At 35.3% G+C, this 27722-nt stretch overlaps 1 protein-coding gene across 1 annotated transcript; it reads left to right on the plus strand.

The window, feature by feature from the left end:
- Positions 1–27188, plus strand: LOC103711421 (phospholipase D zeta 1-like). Its single transcript, XM_008797557.5, has 20 exons — positions 1–611; positions 2525–2626; positions 3419–3540; positions 4548–4689; positions 5166–5336; positions 7366–7539; positions 10381–10623; positions 10721–10837; positions 12532–12671; positions 12782–12931; positions 13089–13245; positions 13340–13876; positions 14073–14183; positions 19862–20008; positions 20088–20285; positions 21050–21151; positions 21646–21777; positions 25510–25575; positions 26587–26648; positions 26738–27188. Exons 1-20 carry the CDS (start codon positions 396–398, stop codon positions 26985–26987), a joined length of 3339 nt encoding a protein of 1112 aa, XP_008795779.2. The 5' UTR covers positions 1–395; the 3' UTR covers positions 26988–27188.
- Positions 27189–27722: the final 534 nt, after the last annotated feature.

Here is a 27722-nt window from a genome sequence, read left to right on the forward strand (position 1 = left end):
AGGTCGGCTCCTATGCTGCAAATCATTCGGAAAGGATCTTTTGAGAGAATTATGAATTTTTTTTTTTAATCTATTTGATGTACTCGATCAGCATGATCAGCATGAGTCATGATATATTATTTAATTATTAATTAATAGAACACCGCCAAATGTTACCGAGTACCACCGCAACTCAAAAAAAAATCAAATCTAATCCTCCAGACGCCGCCTCCTTTTACCCTCGCCATCGGCCCCCTCTTTCCACCCAATATAACGCCAATCATTTCCATCCTAGCTTCCAGCGATTGCAGTTCTTAATTTGAGGAAGAGAAGGAAACTATAGAGGAAAAGAGAGAGCGAAAGCCGAAAAAAGACTCTCTCTTTTTCCTCCCAATTCTTCCCGGATCTCTGCTTCCATGTCTTCCGATCCATTCGCCTCCGGAGGGGGCCACCAATACGTGAAGATGCAGTCTGAGCCGACCCTCTCCTCCTCCCACTCCTTCCGGCAGTCGGAGCACCCAAGGATCTTCGATGAATTGCCCAAGGCCACCATCGTCTCCGTGTCGCGCCCCGACGCTAGCGACATCAGCCCCATGCTTCTCTCCTACACCATCGAAGTCCAGTACAAACAGGTTCTCCTTCTTTCCCCCTTTCTTTTCGTGTAGTATTGGGTTTTATGTGTTTTTCCGATGAAATTTGGTGGTTTCTTAAGTTTTGATGTGATGCTTGTGGCAAAAGATGGGAATTAGGGTTCGGTTTGATGCAGTTTGGTTGAATTTTTGTGATTTTTGACGAGAATTCTCATCAAAATTGCTTCTTTATTGCTTACTTTAATGAATTAGGGCTGGGCCGATGCCATTTGTCAGTTTTTTTTTTAAAAATCGAGATTGCTTCTTTATGGATTATGTTAGTGAATTTTGATTCTTTCTCCTCTATTAAACCTGAGGCGAGCAAGTTTGGCTCTTTCGGTTATTCATGCTTGGATTTCATGTTGGTAGAGTGAGAAGCTTGTTGATTTTGCAGCATGAAGATTTGGTGTTTTAGGTGTTGGGTTGTTATGTGAGGGAGGCACTTTTGCATCGAGAAATGCCAATTGTATGCGAACTTGTTGATGAGACCATCAGCATGGCAAGTCATCGCCAAGTGGGCCCCACATGACATTAGAATATTTCTTGCCCATTTAAATTTCAGTCTATGCATTCCACGTACCATTAACTGTTTTGATTTTGATTCTTGCCCCCTTCAGTTTTGCTATATGTGACATGAAAAATGATAATTTGTGCCCGGAGCACCATGAGTGTCATGTTTTCTTGTTTTCTTGATCACTTAACTTCATTTGCCCATGTTCTCAGATATAGTTGTGTTGCATTGCACTAATGAATCATTCTGGAAGGACTAAAATTATTGTGACCTTGATGTAATAAGCAGGGCAAAAAATGTAGACCTTAGAGGGAAACCTTTGGATGTGAAATTTGTATCCTAATGTCGATGCTCTTTTCCTGGTCAGTGTGCATTAGGTTTCAAAGCTGAAAGGTTAATATAAGCTTTTCCCATTCTGGCTGCTAGTTATGTAAGCTTAGGGTGATATATTCTGCACAGGTTTTGGGATGATATATCATGAAGAACAATATTTGCGGGGAAGTTACTGGAAGGAGTGTTGAGAAAACATGCAATTAGGGTTAAAATGATATCTTTTCTTCCTCCCTCCGCAAGGTATCAAAAATTGCAAATAGAGAATCTAAATTTTGAAACAATGCAACTTAGATAGCATATATCAGATTGGACATAAACAAGATAGATTTGTGTGCAATAGAATTTTTCGCCATAGTGATAGAGTCTGTGATCAGTAATTGCTATTCCAGCACAAGAGAATTTAACTCAGGGATTTTTCACATCTAAAATTACCATTAAACAGCAATGCATAAGGCACTGAAATGCATTGGGATGAGAAGAAGGAAAAATATCTAAAATTTTGATTTTTTTTCAATAGAAAGTATATATATGAAATGCAATTGATGATGATTTGTAACTTAAATTCTCAGCCTATGAATTAGAAAAAAATATATTTTGCTTGGGGATTTCTGTTTCGCATGGTTGCCAAAAATAGAATGGACTTCTGACTTGATATGTCCTCTGCCTTCTTCCAGTTTGTTTTATTTCATAAGCACTAATTGTTTTCTTGGTTACCTTCTTTTTTCTTCATTGTTAAGTATCTGGCAGTTGAGTTGATTGTGTCTATGCATAATGCATTTAGGCTGGTTCAGTACTATACTTAATTTTTTCTAGTTGTTGGCTTGCCTTAACTTTGAACTGAACAAGAAATCATTTTTAAGGAAAAATAAATCACTTTTAAAAATGGGTTTATGCTAATACAACACTAGATGACCATGCTAAACCAGCTGCCTTAATGTCACAATTTTTACTGGTTCTCTTATTGTTAAAAGATGTTATGTAGGCTTCTCTGCTTTTCTCAACTTGCATAGTATACTGTTTGGTATATGTGTATAAACATAGTTCGATTAACTTGTGTAATACTTTTCATCAGTTCAAATGGTGCTTACTGAAGAAAGCCTCACAAGTGTTCTATCTACATTTTGCATTGAAGAAACGAGCATTTATTGAGGAATTCCATGAGAAACAAGAGCAGGTCTGTCTGCAACATCCTGTCGAAACTCTCCCTTTACTATTTTTTTTTTAATTATACCATTTCTTCCATTAGGGCATTATTCCTTGTATGATTTTTTCCTGTATTATTTAACTATGGCTGCTGAATGTGTTTTTTATGCTGTTTCTTCCATATGGAGCTATTGGCTCAGTCATTAATGTCTCCGATGATCGGAAAATCTGAAACCAATTCTCAAATATTCATTAAAGTTTTCTCTGTTTTATCTAGTTTAATAAGGATTAAACAAATACCTTTTCTTCTGCTTTTCGAGTAATTTGCAATTTTGGATCACTAAATTTTCCTTGAAACTCCTTAGAGGGCTGTTGAACTTTGTCTTTTAATAGAATGTTTTTCCAATATTCTTTAATTTACTTCTCTTAATTCTTTTGGGCCTCCAAATATTTTCTTCCAATTTTTCTGGTACTTTTGCCAAATTGTAAATTGGTGTTCATGCCGCATCATCCCTAAATTCTAACTTTATCTATACCAGAAACATATTGCCTATGAATACAAATTTGAAATTTCTTTTTCACTTCCTATATTTCATAGAAGTTTTCTATTTACTCTCAAGAATTGGAGACATTTTTCCACTTCTTCTATCTGTTTATATTTCTGATATCACTTCCTGTGCCCTAAACCTATCTCAATGGTTATTTGTAGTTGAAAATAGATTTGGGTATATGGAAAACACTGCAAAGACCTTTTAAATCTGTTTAATGTGCATCATATGTATGTAGTTTTAATGTTCTTTTTTCTGTAAAATTTTCATTGAAGGTTAAAGAATGGCTTCAAAGTCTTGGTATAGGGGAGCACACACAAGTTGTACAGGACGATGAGGAAGCTGATGATGAGCATGTTACTTTGCATCAGGAGGAAAGCTATGCATCTAGAAAAAGGTATTTCCTAATGTCCACACTGAAAAAAAAGTACTTTCACAATCAACAGAAGCACAGAAATGTAGCACAAGAATGTAGCCCTTTACTTTGTTAAACACTTTTAACAATGCATGGCATCCCATGATATGGCAGTAGGGTTCTTCCAATGACCGTTCTGTTTCTATTCACTGCTTACATGGAAAATAAAAAATCTGATCTTACAAAGTGCATTTTAAAATGCCTTTCTAGTAACCTCTGCACTACTCTGTCACATTAAGGTGATCCCATTCACATTATAAAAGTTTTATATATTAATTAATATTATTATGAACCAAATGGAACACTAGAACTGCCCTACATTTTCTTCATTTGAGTTAAGATAAAAAGTTAAACTGATAAACTTTTCACTGACAGTCATTGAATCTCTCATAATTTTTAAGCACAATGGATGTTCTAGAGGATTTGGTTTATTGAAAGGGAATCTGTCAGTCCACTTTCTTAATGATATACAGCCATATCAGGAAAAATGAGAAGTCCAGAAGAATTTCATTCTGTGGAAGTTATGTCCTTTCCAGTTTCCGTCTTTTAAAGTTGATTTGTCATATGTAGGCTTTATGCCATCAATTTCATATCAACTAACATGTCAATCTGCACTCTTATTCTTGAACTTTGGTGAACGAACTGGCGAGTGCTGGCATATATTACAAACTTCATCCTGCACCTCTGATACTTATTTCAATATCCTTCTAGTGTCTCATTATCACTTTGAGATATCTCAAATATATGTTGGCAATTTTACTGAAGGATTGTCTATTTTTCTACTTCTATAAGAGGGAAGACAATCCACAATTAAAACAAAGTCATGGTCTGATATGAATCATCTATGAAAGAAGATTATTAAGTTGAATTGAGGTATACACAACTTACAGTTTACTATGATATTATTATATATTTAATGATATACTTAGACATCATATACTGTTTTTGTTGTTTAATACCTATACTAAGGACATTCATTCTTTGTACAGAGATGTGCCTTCTAGTGCTGCATTGCCCATCATTCGACCACAACTAGGAAGGCAGCACTCTATATCAGACAGGGCAAAGGTGGCTATGCAAGGGTATCTAAATCACTTTTTGGGGAACTTGGATATCGTGAATTCTCATGAGGTAAGCTTGGCCTCTGTTTGACATGATATTTGTTTGACAATTTGGTGGCAATGTGTCCTTTTTGAATGGTGAACACTGTATGAGCCTTTGTTGAGAGGTCAGATAAATGTAAAAAGTATGATTTATATTCTGTAAACTGCTACAACTTTTATGCACATTTTTTGCATGTATGTTTATTGGGTAATTTATTACTGATTGATACTACCTGTTTCTTAGAATTCTTTCAAGTAATAAGTTTTTTCTGTATTTCACTTCCTTTTTTTGAATGTTGTAATTATCAATACAATGTAATATGTTGGACACATCTTCCATTCCTTGTTAGCAGCTAATCTATACTTATGATGCATAAGTGTTGTTCTTTTGTAGTTTGCTTTCTTTTTTTTCTTTTTTTAAAAAGCATTAAGCATTACTATAAAGCTAACCCAATATTGATTCATGGTCATGGTTATGGATTTATGAACTTTTGTAAATTTCAGGTCTGCAAGTTTTTGGAGGTGTCAAGGTTATCATTTTTACCGGAGTATGGACCTAAGCTAAAGGAAGATTATGTTACAGTGAAACATTTGCCAAAAATTCAGAAGGAAGATGGTGATAATAGATGTTGTGCATGCCATTGGTTTAATTGTTGTAATGGCAACTGGCAAAAGGTATCTCATTATATATCTTGCAGGTTGCAACCTCTCAGTTGAGTTAACTAGTTTGTTTATTGTTTAAAATTTTCAAGAGCATTACTGTGTTCTCCAATATAAGTTATAGAAAAGCCTACATTCTACATGGAGCATAGATCCATTCACATGATACAATCATGCAGTGCCTGACACAAAGGTGTACATAAATACGGAATACAACACCATAAAACTTCTGAAAACCATTATTTGTCCCATTTTCTTACGTGCTGAAACTTGCCTGGACCTATCTTTGCCTTATAACTTCATCCAAGGCCATCCCAGATAGAACCAGTCCTGGAGGCTCATAGAGGCAACTGGCTTATGCAGTCCGAGCATCTCTAGTGTGTTACACGATTTGATAGCACGGATTGGTCCTTTTGAATTTACTTTGTTTGGTAAATAGAGAATAGGCTGTATGGTTTACATTGCTAACAACAACCTTCTATGTAGAGGAGAATTTTGGGTTGTAGTAAGCTGCAATTGCTGCCGGCCTTGATGAGCACCAGCTGGTGATCACATGGCTATGCCTGGAAATGTGCTTCTCATGGGTCCGATGCAGGGTGCGTGCAGTTGAGAAATATGCTGGCTGGGCTCATCTTGGCCAGCTGTGGTAGCAGCCTTCTATGATGCAGACTGCACATGTTAGCAGTCTGAACAAGAATGGCTCTGAAGTGAGGAATTGACACTTTTAAAATTTTTAGGAAGCAAAAGTGATTTTAAAGCTTCTATAAAAATTATTTCAAAACAATGAGATATTTGGACTTTAAAAGTGGGGAAAAAGGGATAAGTAATTCCTCTTTAAAACAGAAGTTTGTTGCCAGTTGGATATACTAACAAGGAGCAACTAAAGATGCTGGAGCCTAAGGTGATTTGATGCACCAGGAAGCCGGTACACGAGTGACATCAAAAATTTGTAGTTGGTGTGGCAACCCAAATCAAAGATCCTAGCAACCAAACTAAGGATCGCCATTTAATATAAAAAATGCATATACGTTACTTTATGACGTTATAGTTTGCCATAGCATGTCCATCATGCACTTCTTGTTTTACATTTTTGACCTCATAATTTTCCTTTTCTCTAGCAGTAGTTTAGGTTTGTTGTTCTATCTCAACTGAAATATCCTCTAATAAGATGACTCCAATAATTCAGTGTGTACATCTATTATAGTTTCCATTTTGAGGTGATCGTAGTTTTACTTTTCAGATTACCTTCAATGAAGGAATTATTCAAAAAGGGATCTAGTAAAATAATAATAAAAAACAAATGAATGCTGCATGGCGTTCTCTGATAAACAAGTTGAACAATTTCATTTTCCATAATATCTTGGCTCCAGAGCATGTGGAAGTTGTTTGCTGCTTGCTCATACATAATAAACCAGATACATGATCTTATGTAGAAGTTTTCTTGTTTTCTGGATCAAATTGGCAAATAGCTATGTATGATTTTATAGTACTTTGTCAAGGCCTGAGACATTACCACAGATAACCTGTAGTTTATGTTAGCATCAGACAAAAACCATTTCAACATAGGTTGCAATCAATCATAACTTTGAGATTTTGCATGCATTTATTATTCACATATTTGTTATTACCTGACAAAAGAAAGCAAAATATTACAGGTTTTTCCAATGTGTGTTCCCATGTCTTGTATTATAGTCGTGGATGAAATCATTGCAATTTTTTTCCTTGAATGCATGAATACATGGTCTGAATCAAGGTTCGCTGTCTTAGTAAGGTACGCTCTGTACCATCCGGTTCGGGCCGGTATGGCGAACCATAGTCTAAATACCTCCTTCACTAAAGTTAATGTTATTTATATACTTTGAGATGATGAATTCCGAATGCAATCATACATAGATGTGCGTATCATCCCCATTCATTCTATGGTGAAATAATTTTCAACTAGAACCCTACTGCTGTATATGTCATATAGTTTTCATCTCTTATAGTGTTTGTCTATATCAGTATCACATGTGAGCTGATGAGTTGATTGAATATTGTTTTATAGGTCTGGGCTGTATTGAAACCAGGGTTTCTGGCCTTATCAGAAGATCCTTTTGATACAAAACTATTAGACATTATTGTTTTTGATGTGCTGCCATCTTCTGATGGAAATGGTGAAGGCAGGGTTCTTCTAGCAAAAGAGACCAAGGAACGCAATCCTTTGCGTTTTGGATTTCAAGTAAGTTGCTTTAGATCAAGATTCGCAATTTTGGTACTAGACCGTGTACTAATATCATTTTGGTACAGTGCCGGTATGCTTTGTGCGGGGGTCTGTTTGGTGTATTTATACCTTGTATGCCCCTCTGTACTGCATACCGTTCGATACTGGTACAGCATGCTATGCCCGATATGCACTGGTACGAAATGATACGGCATACCATGCTTTTGATTATTCTGTCATTATGATTTATATTTTCCCCTTTGGCAAAATCAGCTATCCATGTTCAATTTCATTACTCATCTTCTGTGATTCTTATTTTTCGTGAACTAATCTATTCAAACCCATGATATTAACATGTCAATTCCAAAGCATAAGAAGGCTGGACCTTCACCAAATAATGCTTCTTTGAACCATATTAGTCCTTATTAGTGACCTATGACTGAAATATACTTATCATCAAACCTAAATCTACATGAAACCTCCATCAATGCTGATGTCCTTATTTGATTTAATGATCTAGGCAATAAGAAAAAAATTAGCGCACCAGATCTTGCCATCGTGTTTATCTAATGACAATTGGAGCAGATCTGTCCTCTATATTCTCCAGAATCAAGAAAATTCCCTGTTCATATGATTTTTTTTTTGTGCCGAATGCTACAATATCAACAATGAAGACACTATTTCTTCATGAATGACATTTGGTTAATAGTAACAAGCAAATCAAGTGCATAGACATTCCGAAGTCATGTTGATGGGTAAGATGCTCAGTAGCATGATTTTACTCCTTGCATAGTATAAGTTTTTCCTACAAAATTACTCCATTTGCAAGGTATTCACTAAATGGATTTCTGTCAAAGCAGTCTGTACAAAAGCTTGAATTTTTTGTGGGGTTATGCAGGATGCTTTCTTGCATTCTCTAACTTCAAGCTGAACCTTTATATGACAAGACTCTATAGTTAAATTGATGACAACAACTATATATTTCTAATTTTTTACTTCAACATTCTAGCATCGTATTCATAAATCTTTTTATATTTTCCTTGTAATATTTTTAATAGAAACATCTATATCTAAAGTCAATTGAGACGATTATGAAGAAGAGCGTAATTTGACAAGGTAAAAGTGATTTAGGTTGCTTATGATAATGATGGCTGCCAACGAGAGCACTAGAGACGAGCATCAGGCACAATGCAGAGATGCATAAGCTAGGATGGGTTCGCGCAATGTAGAAATGTTACTTCACGCAAAATCAAATTTCCCCAATTTTTAGGTTGCTAAGCATTTTGATTCGTATATGATGTATGGAGGCCCGCAAAATCTAGCCTCAGATCCAGAAACATATGATGTATGGACTCATCATTTGTTTCTATTGAAGATCTCGAGTTAGAAGCAGTCAAGGTTAAAAGTTCATCCTTCAACTATTTTTTAATGTGAGCACTGATCAGGATGTTCTGATAATTTTGTATAGGGTTGCTTCAAAGAAATGGATTAAATTTGGAAAAGTGATAGTTTAGTTTTGCAAAATTCGACCAGCATATGCTAGATATGGAAGAAAACTACGGGACTTGACTGTTTACCTCAAATTTATCAAATAAGTGCAAAAAATTTTGAAGGAAAGGGCATCTTTCAATGCAAACTAATTTTTTTGAGACTGCTTAATGCAACTTTGTCAACTCAACTTATTTGATAACCTAATATAAAAATTTGGCATTATATTTCAGATGAAATCAAATTTCACGCAAAATCAAATTTCACGCAAAATCAAATTTCCCCAATTTTTAGGTTGCTAAGCACTTTGTTTCGTATATGATGTATGGAGGCCCGCAAAATCTAGCCTCAGATCCAGAAACATATGATGTATGGACTCATCATTTGTTTCTATTGAAGATCTCGAGTGAGAAGCAGTCAAGGTTAAAAGTTCGGCCTTCAACTATTTTTTAATGTGAGCACTGATCAGGATGTTTTGATAATTTTGTATAGGGTTGCTTCAAAGAAATGGATTAAATTTGGAAAAGCGATAGTTTAGTTTTGCAAAATTCGACCAGCATATGCTAGATATGGAAGAAAACTACAGGACTTGACTGTTTACCTCAAATTTATCAAATAAGTGCACAAAATTTCGAAGGAAAGGGCATCTTTCAATGCAAACTAATTTTTTTGAGACTGCTTAATGCAACTTTGCCAACTCAACTTATTTGATAACCTAATATAAAAATTTGGCATTATATTTCAGATGAAATCCATTTGTTCTTCTGAAACTATTTTCTGGAAAAAGATAATTGTTACAATTTAGAAAGGTATACCTTTTTTTGTTTTGATAGGAGAAAAGACAAAATAATTCAATGGGATCTTACTGTCCTGTACATAGTTTCTTATCTATTTATTGTTTGCCTCAGGATTTCTAGTTGTCTACTTAAAAATCCATAGCTGATATCCGTGCTAAAATAACAATCTATTATTTAATCCTAATTAAACTATTAAATTGAGTGACATTGTTAGCTTGCATCAAGGCTCAAAGTTCTAATACTGGCCCCAGTACCAGTATTTTGTCGGTAAAGTGTGGTACCATTTATAATAGAACTGAGATGTCACATCATATGTTGGTACGGTACAATATTGCGAGGTGTGGATACCTTGCAGATATGGTGCAGTATGGTATGACCCGCACAGATCAGTATACACTAGTATTATATTTTGGAAATATATGCATTTGATTATTTTGAGTCACAGTTTACTTTGATTAACTTAGCACTTATTTTTCAATAAATTTGTGTAAGAAGCTACTACGTCATAGTTTTCTGATTCTATTTAAGTTTGAATGTTTCAAACTTGATTTATAACCAACATTCATCTCAATAGGTATCTTGTGGAAGCCGAACTATAAAGTTAAGAGTGAGAACTAATGCCAAGGTAAAGGATTGGGTTGCTGCAATAAATGATGCTGGATTACGGCCTCCAGAAGGCTGGTGCTATCCTCATCGGTTTGGTTCTTTTGCACCACCAAGGGGTTTGACTGAAGATGGTAGTCAGGTTCAATGGTTCATTGATGGGCAAGCTGCATTTGAAGCAATTGCTTCTGCCATCGAAGAAGCAAAATCAGAGGCATGTCTTCTCATATGTTTTCAAAATATCATTTTACAATTAGCAGTTTGTTAACTCGTTTCACAAAAGTCTAAGATGTTTGGTAAGTTCAATGCAGATATTCATTACTGACTGGTGGCTGTGCCCAGAATTGTATCTACGACGTCCTTTTAATGTTAATGGATCTTCTCGAGTTGATGCTTTGCTAGAGGCAAAAGCTAAGCAAGGTGTTCAGGTATTACCTACACAACTTAACTTTTTATCTGGATTATATCTCGTGCCAAAATTCCTAAGTTGTTGTAATTATGCAATATTTTGTTGGTTTTGGGGGATTTATTTATGAGGGATTTGCTGCCATTCCTATGGGGTTTTAGTAGTCAAGACTTTATGTAAAAAACCAAAGTTTGGTGTTTAAGGGTTGCCATGCTTTCCATTTTATTTATATTATGCAAGTAGTATCATTAAATTGACAATTTATGTAACAACTTTTTTTAGTTGAGTTCGTGCACTCAACTCAACTCAACTCAATTGACTTATAGATGATTTAGACATGTACAACATTGATCAAGGGATGCACTAGTACGAAAGATTGATTTGATATATGTAAAAGAAAAAGAGGAATAGAGGTAGGCCAAATATCACATGGGATAAAGTAGTAAGAAAGGACTTGATATCCCAACATCTTTTAAAAGTATGGCTTTAAACCAAGTAGAACAGAGAAAAAGGTTTCATGTAGTTGACCCCAACTAATTTAGGATTAAGGCCCCGTTTGGAATGCTTTTGGAGAGCTAGAAAGTGCTTTTGTCCCTTCAAAAGCACTTTTGGGCTATTTGATGGTGTTTGGTAAAAAATTGAAAGTGCTTTCTAGTTTCCAAAAAAGTTGAAAAAAATCTACTTGGAAGAAGCTCTATTTTGGAGCTTTTCTCCAAAAACTCTACTTGGCTAATGTCGAGAAGTAGTTTTTAGTTTAATAAAATTTTCATAGCGACCAAAATACCCATTCTCAAGGATTGCTATCCGGTATCTAGACACATACTTGTTGCCAGGTGGCATCGTTCTGTACGATACTATGCTGCTCTGTGCCGGGCCCGTATTGACACAGCAAAGCTAGGGGAGGGCGGGGGAAAGGGAGAACAAGAGAGAGGGAAAGAGAGATGAGGGGAGGGAGAGAGAGGGAGGAAGGGAGGGAAAGAGAGGAGGATGGTCGGAGGAGGCTAGTGGAGGGCCACGGAAGACCGGGATGGTTTTGGGGGGCTTGCGATTTTGGGTCAAAGGTGTGACGAATAGCGTATCCGTGTTATCTAGAATGTGCATATGCCATTTTGGTATTGCATTTGGATTGCGGGATGGTTTTAGGCGCTAGATTCTTCTTTTGTGTTTTTATTTCTTTTTTTTTTTTCATTTCCTATTACTTATCCTGGTAGTTTCTTGTTGCTCCCTTTTTTTTCTTTTGGGTATTGCAGTCTTGTTAAGGGGTCATCTAGGGCCATATGAACCCCCATGCCCTCCCTCTTGCACTTTTGTTTCCACCTGAATTTATTATCTTTAAATGTCCTGGGCTGGTTTCTTCTCACATAAATTCCATAACTACTCATAATTGGAATCTTCATTCAATAAGCTCTGTGCCTTTTTAAATATTTTTGAATATAAAATTTATACTATTTAGAAATTCAAACTTAATATTTACTGCTTGATATCAACAATATTTAGACACTATTGTGATTGATGTGTCCACTTCATTGATTATGACCTTGGTGTTCATTTTACAGTTCTTTTTCTTAGTTTTCATGTTTTAATTAGGGAACCTGTTCTCTTTCTGTTGGCCGTTTTAAATGTCATGCAGCCTCAGTTTGTAAATTCAGCATCTATTTGTAATAGAACTGCATTCTAATTGCTTTTATTGGCATTGCTAATTGGGATGATTTGCAGATCTACATCCTTCTTTACAAAGAAGTTGCTCTTGCTTTAAAAATCAACAGTGTATATAGTAAACAGAGACTACTTAATATTCACGAGAATGTGAAAGTTCTACGCTATCCAGATCATTTCTCAAGTGGCGTCTATCTATGGTATGAAATTGTAGTCTAAGATGACATAGTATATGTTAATGTTAAAATTGTCTTATCTGTTTTGATAGATTTGATTTTGTAATTTTTTAATAATTTATATTTATATTTAGGTCCCATCATGAAAAAATTGTGATTGTTGATAATCGGATATGCTTCATTGGGGGACTTGATTTGTGCTTTGGTCGTTATGACAACTCCGAGCACAAAGTTGGTGATGTCCCTCCTCTAATTTGGCCTGGAAAGGACTACTATAATCCCAGGTATTCTAATGTGAACCTTTCAAATAAGCTCACAGGTGTAAGACATGCAGTTGACATTTGTCTAAAGACTCTAAACTCTAAAGAATTCTAAGAAAAATGTAGATTATAAATCAATTTTTTGTCCATCATCTCATAAAATCTTTTTACTAAATGTAAGGGAATCTGAACCGAATTCTTGGGAAGATACAATGAAAGATGAATTGGATCGTGGAAAATATCCTCGCATGCCTTGGCATGATGCCCATTGTGCACTTTGGGGCCCACCTTGTCATGATGTAGCAAGACACTTTGTTCAACGCTGGAATTATGCAAAGGTTGGTTTATCCTGTGATGGTTCTATTGTTTTGAAGTGTCATACTTCTTTGAGTCCTTTATCATTTTTTTTGAGTAATATGTTTTCTTTCCCAGAGAAATAAAGCTCCAAATGAGCAAGCAATTCCATTGCTGATGCCTCAACACCATATGGTCATTCCACATTACATGGGAAAAGGCAGAGAAATGGATGCACAAAATAAGCAAGAAGATATCAACCATAAGGACATGAGAAGGCAGGATTCCTTCTCCTCTCGTTCATCATGTCAAGACATCCCATTGCTTTTACCTCAAGAGCCTGATGGATCATCAATGTCTAACGGTAATATAAAGGTTAATGGGTTAGACATAAATCGCAGTCTCGCAGACAATTCAAATATAACCAGTCAGAGCCAGCCCTTTTCTTTTAGAAAGACCAAAGTTGAGCATTCAGTTCAGGACATGCAGATGAAAGGTTTTGTGGATGATCTTGATTCCCCGCCGCTTCAGAGGGAAACACATTTTGATGTGATGGCCCAGCCACCTTTTCACAAGTTGGATAAGGAGTGGTGGGAAACACAGGAGCGAGGCAATCAAGTTGTCTCTGCTGATGAAGCTGGGCAAGTTGGTCCACGCACTGATTGTCGGTGTCAGGTTGGTATAACTCTAGTTCCTAATGATAGAGGTGATCCAGACTTAAACTTGATTCAAATTTAGAAGTGTTGGTATAACTAGTTCCCCCTGAAGGATTCAAATTTTACCATTTTACACATCAGATACACACACAGGCAAATGCACACACACATGCTATTTACTAACTTAGATTTTCATAATCACTTTTTGAGTGTAGGTTATTAGAAGTGTTGGCCAATGGTCTGCTGGAACAAGTCAAACTGAAGAAAGCATTCATAATGCCTACTTTTCTGTTATTGAAAAAGCGGAGCACTTTGTATATATTGAGGTGAGGACTTTTCATTTCTATATAGCTATTGGCTATTAATTCTTACTCTAAATTGCTCAACTATCCTTGATAAGAACTATATGCTTAAGCCCCCTTGTAAAATAATAAGTTTGAACTCCTAGTGTAAATCCTTAACAAGTTTGTTTTGAAGCTCCAAGCAGGATGATTTTCCAGATAAGGAATAAAAAGAAAGTTGTTTTGTTATTGTAATGTCTCGCATCCTAGGTATAATGGATACTTCAAGTAGCATGCAATGTCAATATTTGATACACATCAAATACAAATCTGGATTTGGCTTGGATGCATGCCAGTATCTATTTCTAAAGGAAAAGGGTTTTCTGCATATAACTCCTCCATTTATATGTTGATTGCATATAAAGACCCGTCTTTTACATATGCCTATATCAATATCTCCCTTTTGTTGGAAATTCCGTCCCATAGCTCTCCTTAATTGACCCATTGGAGCTTCTAGCTAGCGAGCTACTCATGATCCTCCATGCTACCAACATTGGGTTTGAGCTCCTCGCTGCCACTGTTGCTATGAGTAAGGTCATGATTATAACTCAAACTCGGTAACGATGACATTAAGGAGCATGGGTAGTTCATTAGGTAAAAGCTTCAAAAGTCAAACTAAGGAGAGCATGAGAGAAAACATAGTAAATATTCCATTCTTGCTGACGGAAAGATAATTTGGGTCCTCTTATGAAATTTCTAGGATAAACATGATATTAATCTGCATATATGTCAATAAAAAACTTTATACGCAATTAATCTATGAAGGATGGGGTATAAGCAAAAAAATCAATAAAAAATGCCCCTAGATACTCGATGGATTTGCTCAAGATGCTTCCCAATACCTCAAGGGAAGGGGGAGGAATTTTTTTTTTTAAAAAAAAAATTGATGAATGTTGCCCTATTAAAAATGGATGATTACATTTGACAGTTTGTGCTGTGGTATTAATGTTTGAAGTTACTGGATGTTGACGTTATTTTGTGGAGTATGGAATATGCCACTGTGGTAAGCCGTTGTTTTCGATGTTACTATTATGTATACACACATCACATGCACATGCATATATACACATACATGTACAAACACACACATATTGTGATATATTCTAGTCATATCATATTCGACTTTTAGCTAAACTAGCCTAGTATATGATTTGCAATAAGGTGAATGATGATGTCTTTTATGGTTTGTCTGTACCTATGGTCCTACACCAACAAAATAATCCATTACTATGAATGCTGTCGTACATGTGCCTGAACATCATATCTCATCTGAATCATTGGTCAAAGCCTGGCAAAAAATGTAAAGGTACAACAACTAACTAAACTACATGAATAAGGTGAATGATGAGTCGTTGTTGGTTTTTTTGGTACCTACACTGACAAAACAATCCACTATTATGAGTGTTGTCCTACATGTGCCTGAATATCATATCTCATCTGAATCCTTGTTCAAAGTCTGGCCAAAAATGAAACACACAACAACTAACTAAACTACATGAAACAAGATTTCCACTATAGAGTACTTGATGAAGGAAAAACATGCTGGAAAGTATGATGAAGGCCTAAAGCTGGCTCTGTGCATCCCTCCTCCCAAAAAAATTCATTGAGAAACACATTCTTCATGTAGGTGGCAAAACTTGACCTGAATCTTCCCATCCACCTTCAAGAAGCTTGGGTTAGGTAGGCCTTTTCATGACCAGAAATTCTGGGTTAACTCTTACTTTGGGCATTTTATCCCAATAAACTGATTAGTTCGGTCCGTTCAGAGGAAAAATAAGGGCCAAGGCCTAACGTCCAAGCACCTAAAGTCAAGTCCGAACCACTTAATTCTGCTAGTTATATTATGAGGATGAGAATTCTATTATAGGAGGATAATTTATTGTTTGTTATTTAGCTATTATCTAATTGTTAGTAGCTTCATGCTTTTATAAAGAACAATTATGATGTTGTTAACATAATATCTATTTTAGTAGATTACTTTTTTTTAAAATTTCTATCCAGGCTGACAAAAATCTGTCCTTATTTGCATTCACCCCAGTCAAATCTAGATCAGATTTGGGTTGAGCATTTTTTGACCCTACCTGAATTTGACCTAACTCGAACTGCCAGAATTGCCACCCTCAAATTGTTGAACTTGCTCATATTGGCCACATGAGCAAATATTTCCTTGTAATTAGGGGTGGTTGATATATGAGGTCAACTTTACTCGACCCACTAGCAGGTCAGGAGTGCCCGACTCGAATCCGATCCGCAGCTAACTTCCAAACTGCAACCAACCCGCTAACCCATTTAAGGCCCAGGCCATTTAGTTTTTGGCTTTCTACTAAATGGATAGAGTGTGTTTTTATGTTTTTTGGACCATTTATGCTATAACTCTATATCTCTCCTTTTAATTCTAAGCCATGGGATCAATAGTCTAATCTTTACATTACATAATTTACTAGATATATAAATAGAATAACTATAAATATTATAATATATATTATAAGCCCCTCTATGACTGGATGGGTTGAGGGGGCCTGGCTTGAACCCAACCCAACTTGCTGGCAAGTCAAGATTGGCTGACCCATATCCGACCTATGGATCCGGTGGGTCGATTTAGGTAAGCTTGGATCTAGGTCAGGTTAGAAATTGCCACCCCTAGTCATAATCTAATAATACATTCTTATATAAGCCACAAGCCCCTAAATCTTCATGTATATGCTTTAGAAATTTTGGGTGAGCATTTGGTAGTTGTGATACCTTCTATAGGCTATTGTGCGTTCGATGCAAGGGCACACAAGGAACATGCTACAAGATAGAGGGTAGTCAATTGCTCTTAATAGTTGATCATAAGGGGAAGAAACTTGTGACATCATGATGACCTTGACAAGCAGAAAAGCAAACTTGGGTAAGTCTTTACTCGCAAGCTTTTGGTCATACATGCCTTATCAATCGTCTGTTACATCCATTGCAAATGGAAGAGAAACAGGCTCTCTTCGCTAGGTACAATAATACATTGGGAAATGTTCAATAATCAGGTAGCCACTAGCATATAGCTTTGCACAGTAATCATCACCATTAGTAGGTGAGAGATTTGTGCCATTAATATGAATTTAGATGGCATAACCTGTCACATGCAACTAGTCTTACAAGGCTTACATGAATTCCGGCTAAAAGGTTAGAGCTGATTGCCATAATTACACAAGGTAGTGGCAAGGAACAGAATCCAAAAACCAAAATCTCTCAAGAAAAATAGGTTATATGAAGAAATTTGTGACATCATGATGACCTTGACAAGCAGAAAAGCAAACTTGGGTAAGTCTTTACTCGCAAGCTTTTGGTCATACATGCCTTATCAATCGCCTGTTACGTCCGTTGCAAATGGAAGACAAACAGGCTTTCTTCACTAGGTATGATAATACATTGGGAAATGTCCAATAATCAGGTAGCCACTAGCATATAGCTTTGCATAGTAATCATCACCATTAGTAGGTGAGAGACTTGTGCCATTAATATGAATTTAGATGGCATAACCTGTCACATGCAACTAGTCTTACAAGGCTTACATGAATTCCAGCTAAAAGGTTAGAGCTGATTGGCATAATTACACAAGGTAGTGGCAAGGAACAGAATCCTAAAACCAAAATCTCTCGAGAAAAATAGGTTATATGAAGAAAAATAGAATAAACATCAAATGGAAAGCAAATAAATAAAAAAAAACAACAAATAGTGATGTTGCTGTTCAATGGAGGCAATGAAAAAGAGAGTGGGAGATCAGGGGCTTATAAATAAGAATAAGAGATAACAGTTGCATTAAATAGTTGGATAGCATCTGATGTTGGGTGACTAGCTGCTGGTTGTGAACAGTCCAGTCAGAGTGTGTGCAGGCTAATTATAGAAGGGAGATGTAATCTCCCAAAGGGGAGAAAGAAATGAAAAATAAAGGCATAGGGAACTAAGGAAGGTAATACCAACCAAATCATGTTTGGCTTCATCTAAGTGAAGGCTGGAGGGAAGAAAGAACCGGGAAAACAAAATTCGGGCAAAGTCTTCAATCAATGCCCGCAATTTCTCAAAGGACATTGAGCAAGCTACCTATGCAATTAAAGAGTTGTGTTTGAGAAGAAAAAAAAAAGAAAAAGAAAAAACTCTGCTATGATAATGCAGTGAAACATAGAATGATAGAAATACTAAGGAATATGTTCTTTTCTGTGCAAATTCAATTTGCATTGTCCTTTTATGATATAAGGCCACATTCAATTAGTAAATGAAGGTAATGACTAAATCTAATATCGACATAAAACTGATGACAATGTTGATCATTCATGCCACATGCAATTGGATATCCTAGCAACCTATCTGCAGACCGGACTACTAAATACTTTGGGGCTCAAAAAATATCTGATTTTATGGGCTTTGCATTATTTATCTTGAAGCTGGACACTGATGATTTGTAACATAATTATATTTATGTTGCCCAGAAATATTTGATATGAGGCATAGTTACCAAAGACGTATTTCTCTAACAATGGTGCTGCATTTGGTCCAGCTTATGGGATGTAAATGCAATGTTTGGTTTGCACAACTAATTAAATCACGATTGCTTTGGGATCACCTTTCCCTTAAATAGAGGAATTGAAATTGCACTCTGAAAATGGGAGGAATCATCATTCTCATTAGTGTAACAATGTGTATGAACCAAGCAGTATCTATGGCATAAATTACCTGGTTGACTTTTGAATTTAAAGATATTCTGTTAAGTCCATAATTGAAAGGCCTCCAATTAAATTATAAAGGTCGTTTGAAATCTGGTTTTATTCCTTAATAAAGGGTATATTTAGAAACTTAATGTAAAATTTATTCCTTTTCAAACTATAACTTGCTAAATTAAATATTAGAAGGAAAATGTCATTCCTTTTTCATGCATCCCTTCAATTTGTACCGACATAATGGAACAGGAATGGAGATTCCAATTCCCTATCTTCCATTTCCATGTCATTTGATTTCCATTTTGATTCTTTTTTATTCCTATGAAGTATGAACCAAACATAGCATAACAGTTTGGATTCATATACACAAAATGGGGAAAGTTGCAGGGAATGAGAATGGAAATAGTTTCCATCTTTTTAAGCATGTCCCGTTTATTGTTTCTTGCATTGGGATCTTTTAAACTACTGTTTTCGACTTCCCACTGATGTTCTGTTTCTTGCATTCATGTCTCGTTCCATTACGTACTCTTTGGGATTAGTTCCTTGCAGACTAATCCCCACAACATGATCACATTCCTCAAAATGTTAGATATCATAGAAATATTTCTTATTTTAGAAGCATTTGTTTGATCATTAAAATGAATTTGTTTAGAATAGTTTCTCAAATAATCTTGACACATGTGAACAATCCGGTAATGTTATGCAGATTTTGTTGTGTTATTATTCTCTCTCTCTCTCTCTCTCTCTCTCTCTGTCTCTCTCTCTATATATATATGTATATATATATGTATATGTATATATATATATATATATATATATATATATGTATATGTATATATATATATATGTATATATATATGTATATATATATGTATATCTGTATCCCCCCGCCCTAGCGCACGCAAAACAATTTCATTTCTTTATTTGTATTTAAGTTTGACTATTTGTTATTTCCATTGTCACTTTTGCTAGAATCAATTTTTTATATCAAGTCTTTCGGGAGATGATACAATAAGGAACCGTGTTTTAGAAGCATTGTACAGGCGAATTATGCGGGCAGAGAAAGAAAAGAGGTGTTTTCGAGTTATTATAATCATACCATTATTACCTGGATTCCAGGTACTATGACTTGAGCAACTCATCTTTGACTTGTTTCTTTTCTTTTTTGTTAGTTGTTTTCTGAACATTTTTGTGACAGGGCGGCATTGATGATGCTGGTGCTGCATCTGTAAGGGCAATAATGCATTGGCAATACCGAACTATTTGCAGAGGGCCAAATTCAATACTGCAAAATCTTTATGATATAATGGGTCCTAAGGCGCATGATTATATATCTTTCTATGGTCTTCGAGCTTACGGTCGACTTTACGATGAAGGCCCTCTAGTTACCAATCAGGTGAGTCTCCTTGCACTTATAATATATTTTATTTATTCAAGTCTTAATATCTCAAGTTAGAGATAAAAGATAAATTGACCTCTCTTGTAGACTCAAAAAACATGTCCCATCTGATCCGTGTATTTTATCAAAGCCTCATGTAACACATATTTTCCTAAGTCACCAAATCGATGTGAACTGCCAATTCAGGGCATAGCAACCTAAATCTATGTAGAATTGGGTCAGTTTCGCCTCTCATTTTGGGAATTGGTAAGAACCGACTCGAACCGCTATGAACCGAACAGAACGTCTTGTTTCTACTCGGTTTGGAGCGATTCAGGTCAATTCAAGCCATCCCTAAACAAAAAGAGAGAAGGTCACAACATGCCATTCTCCTTTCTTTTCTTCAAAAATTATGAAGAAATGGGTGCATTTTGTGAGAAAAACTCGTATATTCTACCACAAGATTAGGTCTATCATAAAATTTTAAATTCCTTTCCCTAATTTAAAAGCATTGGAAGGGAGATGGTTTTGATCAAGAGAATAGAAACTTGTGTGTAGTTAAACTATTTTATGTGCTTCTTACCCAGCATATTGCCTCACAACCAGCGGAATCAGGAACCTGGGCCACAGACATAGAAACTCTCTCCAAGACTAGTAACCTATTTTTTGTAGTTAAAGATACGGCCATAATGAATCACAAAATCAGAGATATAATGGCTTGTTTTGATTCGGGTTATATCATGCTACTAGGTTTTTGGTAATGGATTTTGTTTTCCTCTCAGGTATATGTTCACAGCAAATTGATGATTGTTGATGATCGTATAACATTGATTGGTTCAGCTAATATAAATGATAGAAGTTTGCTAGGATCGAGGGACTCTGAGGTATGGTTCTATTATTTTAATCCAAGTCAAAATGCATTCCCTTATACAAACATGTTTATATGAATGGATGGATGGATGTTTGCACGCATGCATGCTCGAAGACAAAGTCATATATGTCTGACTTTTGTATCTATGCACTGTACTGGTAGACCTCTTGTGTTTTCATTTGTGGGTCAACTATATTGTTTTTGGTTTAATCAATAGGCAACACCACAGATTGTATGTATGTTAGTCTTTCATATTTCTGTTGTATAAAAGAAAAAGTGTGTTTATGTTTGATATCGAGCATATCATTTGCCACAAATGATATTTATTCTAAGACATTTTACATGAGGAGTTGCTAGAAGTTCATTTCTTTAGTAATTTTCAGTTACACTTTTCTATACAGTCTACTATAAATGGTTTAGTTTATTATGTTTCTGCAATGCTATCAACTTTCTTGTTGCTTCTTTCGCATCACTTAAATTTGTGTGTCCCATGTTTTGTTTGCTCAGATTGGTGTTCTTATTGAAGATAAAGAATTTGTTGATTCTTATATGAATGGAAAGCCGTGGAAAGCTGGAAAATTTTCTCTTAGCTTCCGCCTATCTTTATGGTCAGAACACCTTGGTCTTCATGCTGAAGAGGTTTGTTTCCCAATTGAAATACTTCTACTTGCTCCAACCCCCTTCCCTCTCCTCTTTATACATACATACATACATACATACATACATACATACATACATACATACATACATACATACATATATATATATATAGAGAGAGAGAGAGAGGGAAGAGAGAGAGAGAATACATATAATAAATGGCCTTGTCCAAACTTGAATTATTTTGGTTATTATGAACCAATTTCTCACATAATTTTCAGGTTATATGGTGATGTTTCCGTGTCTTTATTGAGCCTATTATATATCTGTTTGTTGATTAAGGATTCTCCTTTATACAGGAAAAGAAAATCAGATTTGCTACTTGGAAACTTGGAACTTTGACCTAAAAGTGTAGAGAACTAGTTGATGTGATGGCACCTAGGAAAATTAAGATTGCTTGCTTACAAGAAATTAGTTTTAGATGAGGATATTATATAAGTGATAGATTAATAGATATTAAATTAGTTTTAAATGAGGAGATCATGAATGTATTTAGTGCTTATGCACCACAAGCAGCTTAAGAGAGAGGACTAGCAAATAATTTGGGGAGGAAATAGATTGATTAATGCAAAGTATTCCTATAGAAATGATACTTAAAAGTGGTGACTTACATGGGCATATAGGCTAGAGAAGTATGGGATGCTAAGAACATGGTGGATTTGGGATTAGAGATTCGATGGGCAAATTGATTCTTGAGTTTGCGATAGCTTATGACATAGCAGTTGCAAACACATATTTTAAGAAGAGAGCTAAGTATTTAGTAACCTTTAAGAGTGAAATGAATTTGTCGCAAATAGATAACTTAATCACTAAGAGAAGATCAATGTAAGGATTATATGGTGATTCTTGGAGGGAGTTTAACTACATAAAATAGGTTACTAGTCTTATATTAAAGGAGGGAAACTGGAATTTAAGGACTAAACCAAATAAAATGTGAGATCAGATGACCAACTGTATTAAGAGGGTATTCTAAAGATGTTCTAGGAGAGTCAAAGGGGAGAAGATATCCACAAAGAAACTTGGTGATGGAATAAATAGGTACAAGATGTAATTAAAATAAAATAGATTTGTTTTAAACAAGGCAAAAATAGCTATCATGGATTTCATAAGCTAAGTAGTCTAAGAAAGATGCAAAAAGGCTTGTAAGTCTAAATATGTAGCATATGATTATTTATATGATAGTTTGGGTTGCAAGAATGAAATTTGTAAAATACGTAAAGCTAGAAAGAGGAAATCTAAAAATGTTAATAAAATTAGATGCACTAAGTTTGGGATTCATGTAACCGACCCCAAATTAAGGCTTAGTTGAGTTGAGTTCTATGCATTAAAAGCGAGGATAATAGGATATTAGTGAAATGTAAAAGAAGACGAAAATAGTTTTCTGAAAATTTGTTAAATGATGGTTCTACTAAAGAAATCTTCATTAAAGTACTTAGTGAGGAGTCAAAGATCTATTTGTACAATGTAAAGGCCATATGGAGATGGTTTTGAAAAGAATGCAAGAAGGCAAGCATTTGGCCAAATGAATACCTAGTGAGGTTTGGATTATCATGGGAGATATTGGGCTAAATTAGCTCACTAACTTATCTAATAAAATTTTTAAAAGCCAAGAAAATATTAGATGATTGGACAACAAGTATTTTGATACCTGCTTATAAGAATAAATGTCATACGCAAAATTGTTCCTTATCAATGAGCTAAACTTATGAGACAGTATGAAGAGATAGAAAATAGTAATTGAACAAAGATAAAGAAAAAAAATACCTGTTTCAGAAAACCAGTTTGGATTTATGCATGAAAAATCAACAATGGAGGCTATCCTTTTACTTAAACAACTGATAGAAAAAATATAGAGAAAAAGGAAAAGTCTATATACAATCTTTATTCACTTAGAAAAAACTTATTATAGGCAGCAAAGAAAGGTAATTTGCTGGGTTTTAAGAAGGAAGTGCTTACATAAATGGTATGCTAGGATAGTTGAGGGCAGGCATGCAGGGGCATTGACAAGTATTAGGAGTTGCTAGTATAATAAGTGTATTTCTAGTTACTGTGGACTTGCATCAAGCACCAACACTAAGTCCATATTTTTTGCACTAATATGGGTAAACTTACTATTAATATTCAAGACGTGCTATGAGATATGTTATTGGCAAATGATGTTGTATTGATTGATGAAAAGAGAATTAGTTTAGTACTAAATTGGGCTTATGAAGGAAAATTTTAGAGGATATAGGCTTAAAAATTAGTTGAACAAGGAATATATGGAATGTTACCTGAGCGAATGCAGATGAAGATGAGATACTAATTAAGGTTGATGGCTATAAAATACCACAAAATAACCAATTTTGTTATTTAGGATCTATTGTACAAAATAGTAGGGAGATAGATGAAGATGTGTAATAGAATTAGATATGGTTAGTTAAGTCGATAGGTGCATCTTGAATATTACATGATAGATGCATATGTTGGAGATTTAAAGAAAAATATTATAAAACAATAAGGCTTGCCATGTTGTATGGCTTAGAGTGCTAAGCAATAAGGAAAGTACATAAAAAACAAGTTGAGTGTAGCAGAAATGAGAATGTTAAAGATGCATTTGTGGTAAAACTAGAAAAGATAAAGTAAGAAATGAATATATTAAAGAAGTTATTGGAGTCGCACAAGTTAAGGACAAAGTGTTGGAAAATTGATTGAGATGATATGGACATGTATAACAAAAATTTGAGAAGGTTCCAGTATGAGGAGGTATTTGCATTGGTGTTGAAGGTTATAAGAAAAAGGAGAAGACCTAAATAATATGGATGGAGGTTGTAAGGAAAGATTATTGGAGAGTGGGATGGTCTCGGGCAAGGGAATTTAGGTAGCCTTGATGCACATGAGCCTATCCTCATATCAACTTAAGCTTTTTGGATTTGATTCCTGTCGAGGATATGGAGAAACTTGGAGTAACATCAGCAGGTGGCTCTAAATAGGAATATTTGGTGAATATGGATTCATGAAGCCGATGTCAAATAGTTGGGAAAAGGCTAGATGGATAGGATTATGATCAAGGATTCTCCGATATCCTATTTTGAGCTCTTATTTGTTTTTGCCATGTGAAGTGATAGGTGTAAATTATGAACATTCCCGCTGAAGCTAGTTCAATTCTTAATTTTCACTATAGCATTATGATTTCCATTTTTTGTGTATCGATGCTTTTCTTCTTTGAGATTTTTGGTACAAAGATCTCTACATATTTCAGTTTTAGAATAGATTGTTTTTTTGTTGCTTATCAGGTTTTTGCTACACTTTTGCCATCACTAAAAATTGATTCATTTTACATGACCAGATGCAGCATTAGAAGTCTTACATATGTTCTTTTTCCCTCATACTTGTCTTCCATGTGTTAATGCTACAAATACTCTCTATTTTTCTTTTGCATTATCTCCAGTATCAGATTTCTTTTCTGTAGCTTTTTCTTGTTAGAGTTCCTCCCTTGCCTATGTTTGTCACCTTGTCTTATAATGTTCAATTCTGTGAGAACAAGGCAGGCAAAGTGATGTCATTCTTTTGTTAATAGTAGAATGGCTTTTTTCAGTAGCTGTTGTGATGCATGTATTTCAAGACGAATTCAACTGCACCTTTTATGGAAATGCAAAGTATGACACAGGATTTTGTGCATTAAGCTCATTCAAAATTTCTCTTACTCAATAAACTTCCTTTAAGTTCTTGCAGATCAGTTTGATTCGTGATCCCGTGGATGATGCAACATACAGAGATATCTGGATGGCCACTGCAAAGGTGAAGGAAAAAAAGCATTGAAAAATTATTCTTTTAGTAACCAAAAATACATGGTAGTTATTTTTTGACTTCTTCCTTGAAAACCTTAATTATCTTGGTTTTATCATTGGGGAGTTCTCTTATTGGAGATTTGGTTAGATTATCTCTTGTCATGTCAGCTGATGGAAAGAAACCTGTTCGGGACCCGTCTACAGAGCCCTTGTTCATATAATCATATCATATTATTTTCCCGTGAAACTTGATCTCCAACTTAATTTTATCATGATAGAGGACCGTTCAGCATATTAATTAGCTCTTGATGCACTTGATCACAGTTCTGGAATGGGACAAACTTTTCAAACAGCTATATAGTCTGTCAAAGCTTGATGTTGCATGTATATATTGTTTTGTTGCTTCATGTTCGTCCCATGTGCTTGCTTCATTTTAATGTTAATTATATCCAGCCGAGTATTGTTTGCAAAAACTTCCTTGATGGTATCCTGTTTACATTTGATGGGAAGGGTTGTGGATTTGAAAGGCTAAAAGATCCGCTACATTTGGGCTGTGACCCGCCAGCTCCCGGCTGGCTTATATGGGCTACAGCCCACTCTCTGACTCCCCCAAGGAAAAAAGGGAGCATAGAAGGAACAAATTGTTGCCAAACTCAAATGTTGGCATAGACACAATAAAGGATATACAAAGCAAGCAGTGACAATAATGAACGACCACAATCCTCAAGTATCATATATAAGTGTAGCAGTTGCTACACAAGTAGACGAACTTCCTTCTCTACTCCCATGGACCTTTAGATGTCTAGGGTATGTTTAGATTTATCATACAAATTACCTAGGATGTTTAGGATTAAAGGTTTCTATTCTAACAATTAAAGCACTTGATGTCCAACAAGTTATGTTGTAATAGTATATATTCCATTATGTTATTTGTGATTATGAATTCATATGCCATCATTGCCAAGTTTGTTGCTTGGTTCTTTATACTATCCATTATAAGGTAATTGTGTTTCTTTGGCAGACCAATACTATGATCTACCAGGATGTCTTTTCATGTGTTCCCAATGACCTCATCCATTCCAGGTATATATGATCACAGTTAACACTGTTTTGTCTGGTTTATTGCCCATTAGTTTCATACATGTTTCTTAAACAATTTCAAATATTTGCAGAGCTGCATTCCGACAAAGCACTGCCTACTGGAAGGAGAAACTTGGGCATACTACTACTGATTTAGGGATTGCTCCTGAGAAGCTGGAGTCCTATCAGAATGGTGATATCAAAGATACAGATCCTATGGAGAGATTACAGTCAGTGAGGGGCCACCTTGTTTCTTTTCCCCTGGATTTCATGTGCAATGAGGATTTGAGACCAGTTTTCAATGAAAGCGAGTTCTATGCATCTCCTCAAGTTTTTCATTAGGCCTCATCTGATTCATTGAATTTATTCCCCTGTAAAATCCAAGGTTTTATTCTTCTATAATTTCGGTGGCTTTGTGCCTCGTACCGTTGTACGTGTATTTGAGATTGAAGAAAATATAAAAGAAAGGACAATATCACGGCCCTGCAAAAACAAGTTGTAGCTCAAAATGAAATGTATGTGCTGAGATGGCTTCATGATTCATTGATTCGTTATAGAATAAAGCATACTTTTTTTTTGCTAAGGAGAATAAAGCATACTTCATCCTGCCCTCTTTGTGCATTCTTTTATGTATATGAGCTCTGTGGACTCCTTGTAAATCTGTTCTGCCAAATGAAGTGACATCTCTATGAAATTCTGTTTGTTAGGATAATGGTTGGTGTCTGTTCTTTACTATATTAAAGCATTTTTTTTCTAATCCTTTGTACATGATGATTATAACATACACCTTATTCATGACTCAGCATTTACAGTGTTTTTATGAATATATTATGGTCACATATAGGGTGTAAATAAATGAGTTTACACCCACTACCAAATTCAATATTGGTCATTGAAGAATGAAAACTTAAACTGCTAAATTTGAGTTAGAAGTCCAAAGTACCTATTAACAATGGTCTTATGCTATCTGAACCCCTAGCTTATGCATCAAGTCATATCTTAGAATCAACAAAGAGATATCATCCCACTGTTATTATGTATTTGTGGTGTTTGATGCAGAGGTTAGGAGTGTTGAAA

This window comes from Phoenix dactylifera, chromosome 8, assembly GCF_051530095.1.
Source record: "Phoenix dactylifera cultivar Ajwa chromosome 8, Ajwa_hap1_PhDact_Kaust_v1.1, whole genome shotgun sequence".
Lineage (NCBI taxonomy): Eukaryota > Viridiplantae > Streptophyta > Magnoliopsida > Arecales > Arecaceae > Phoenix > Phoenix dactylifera.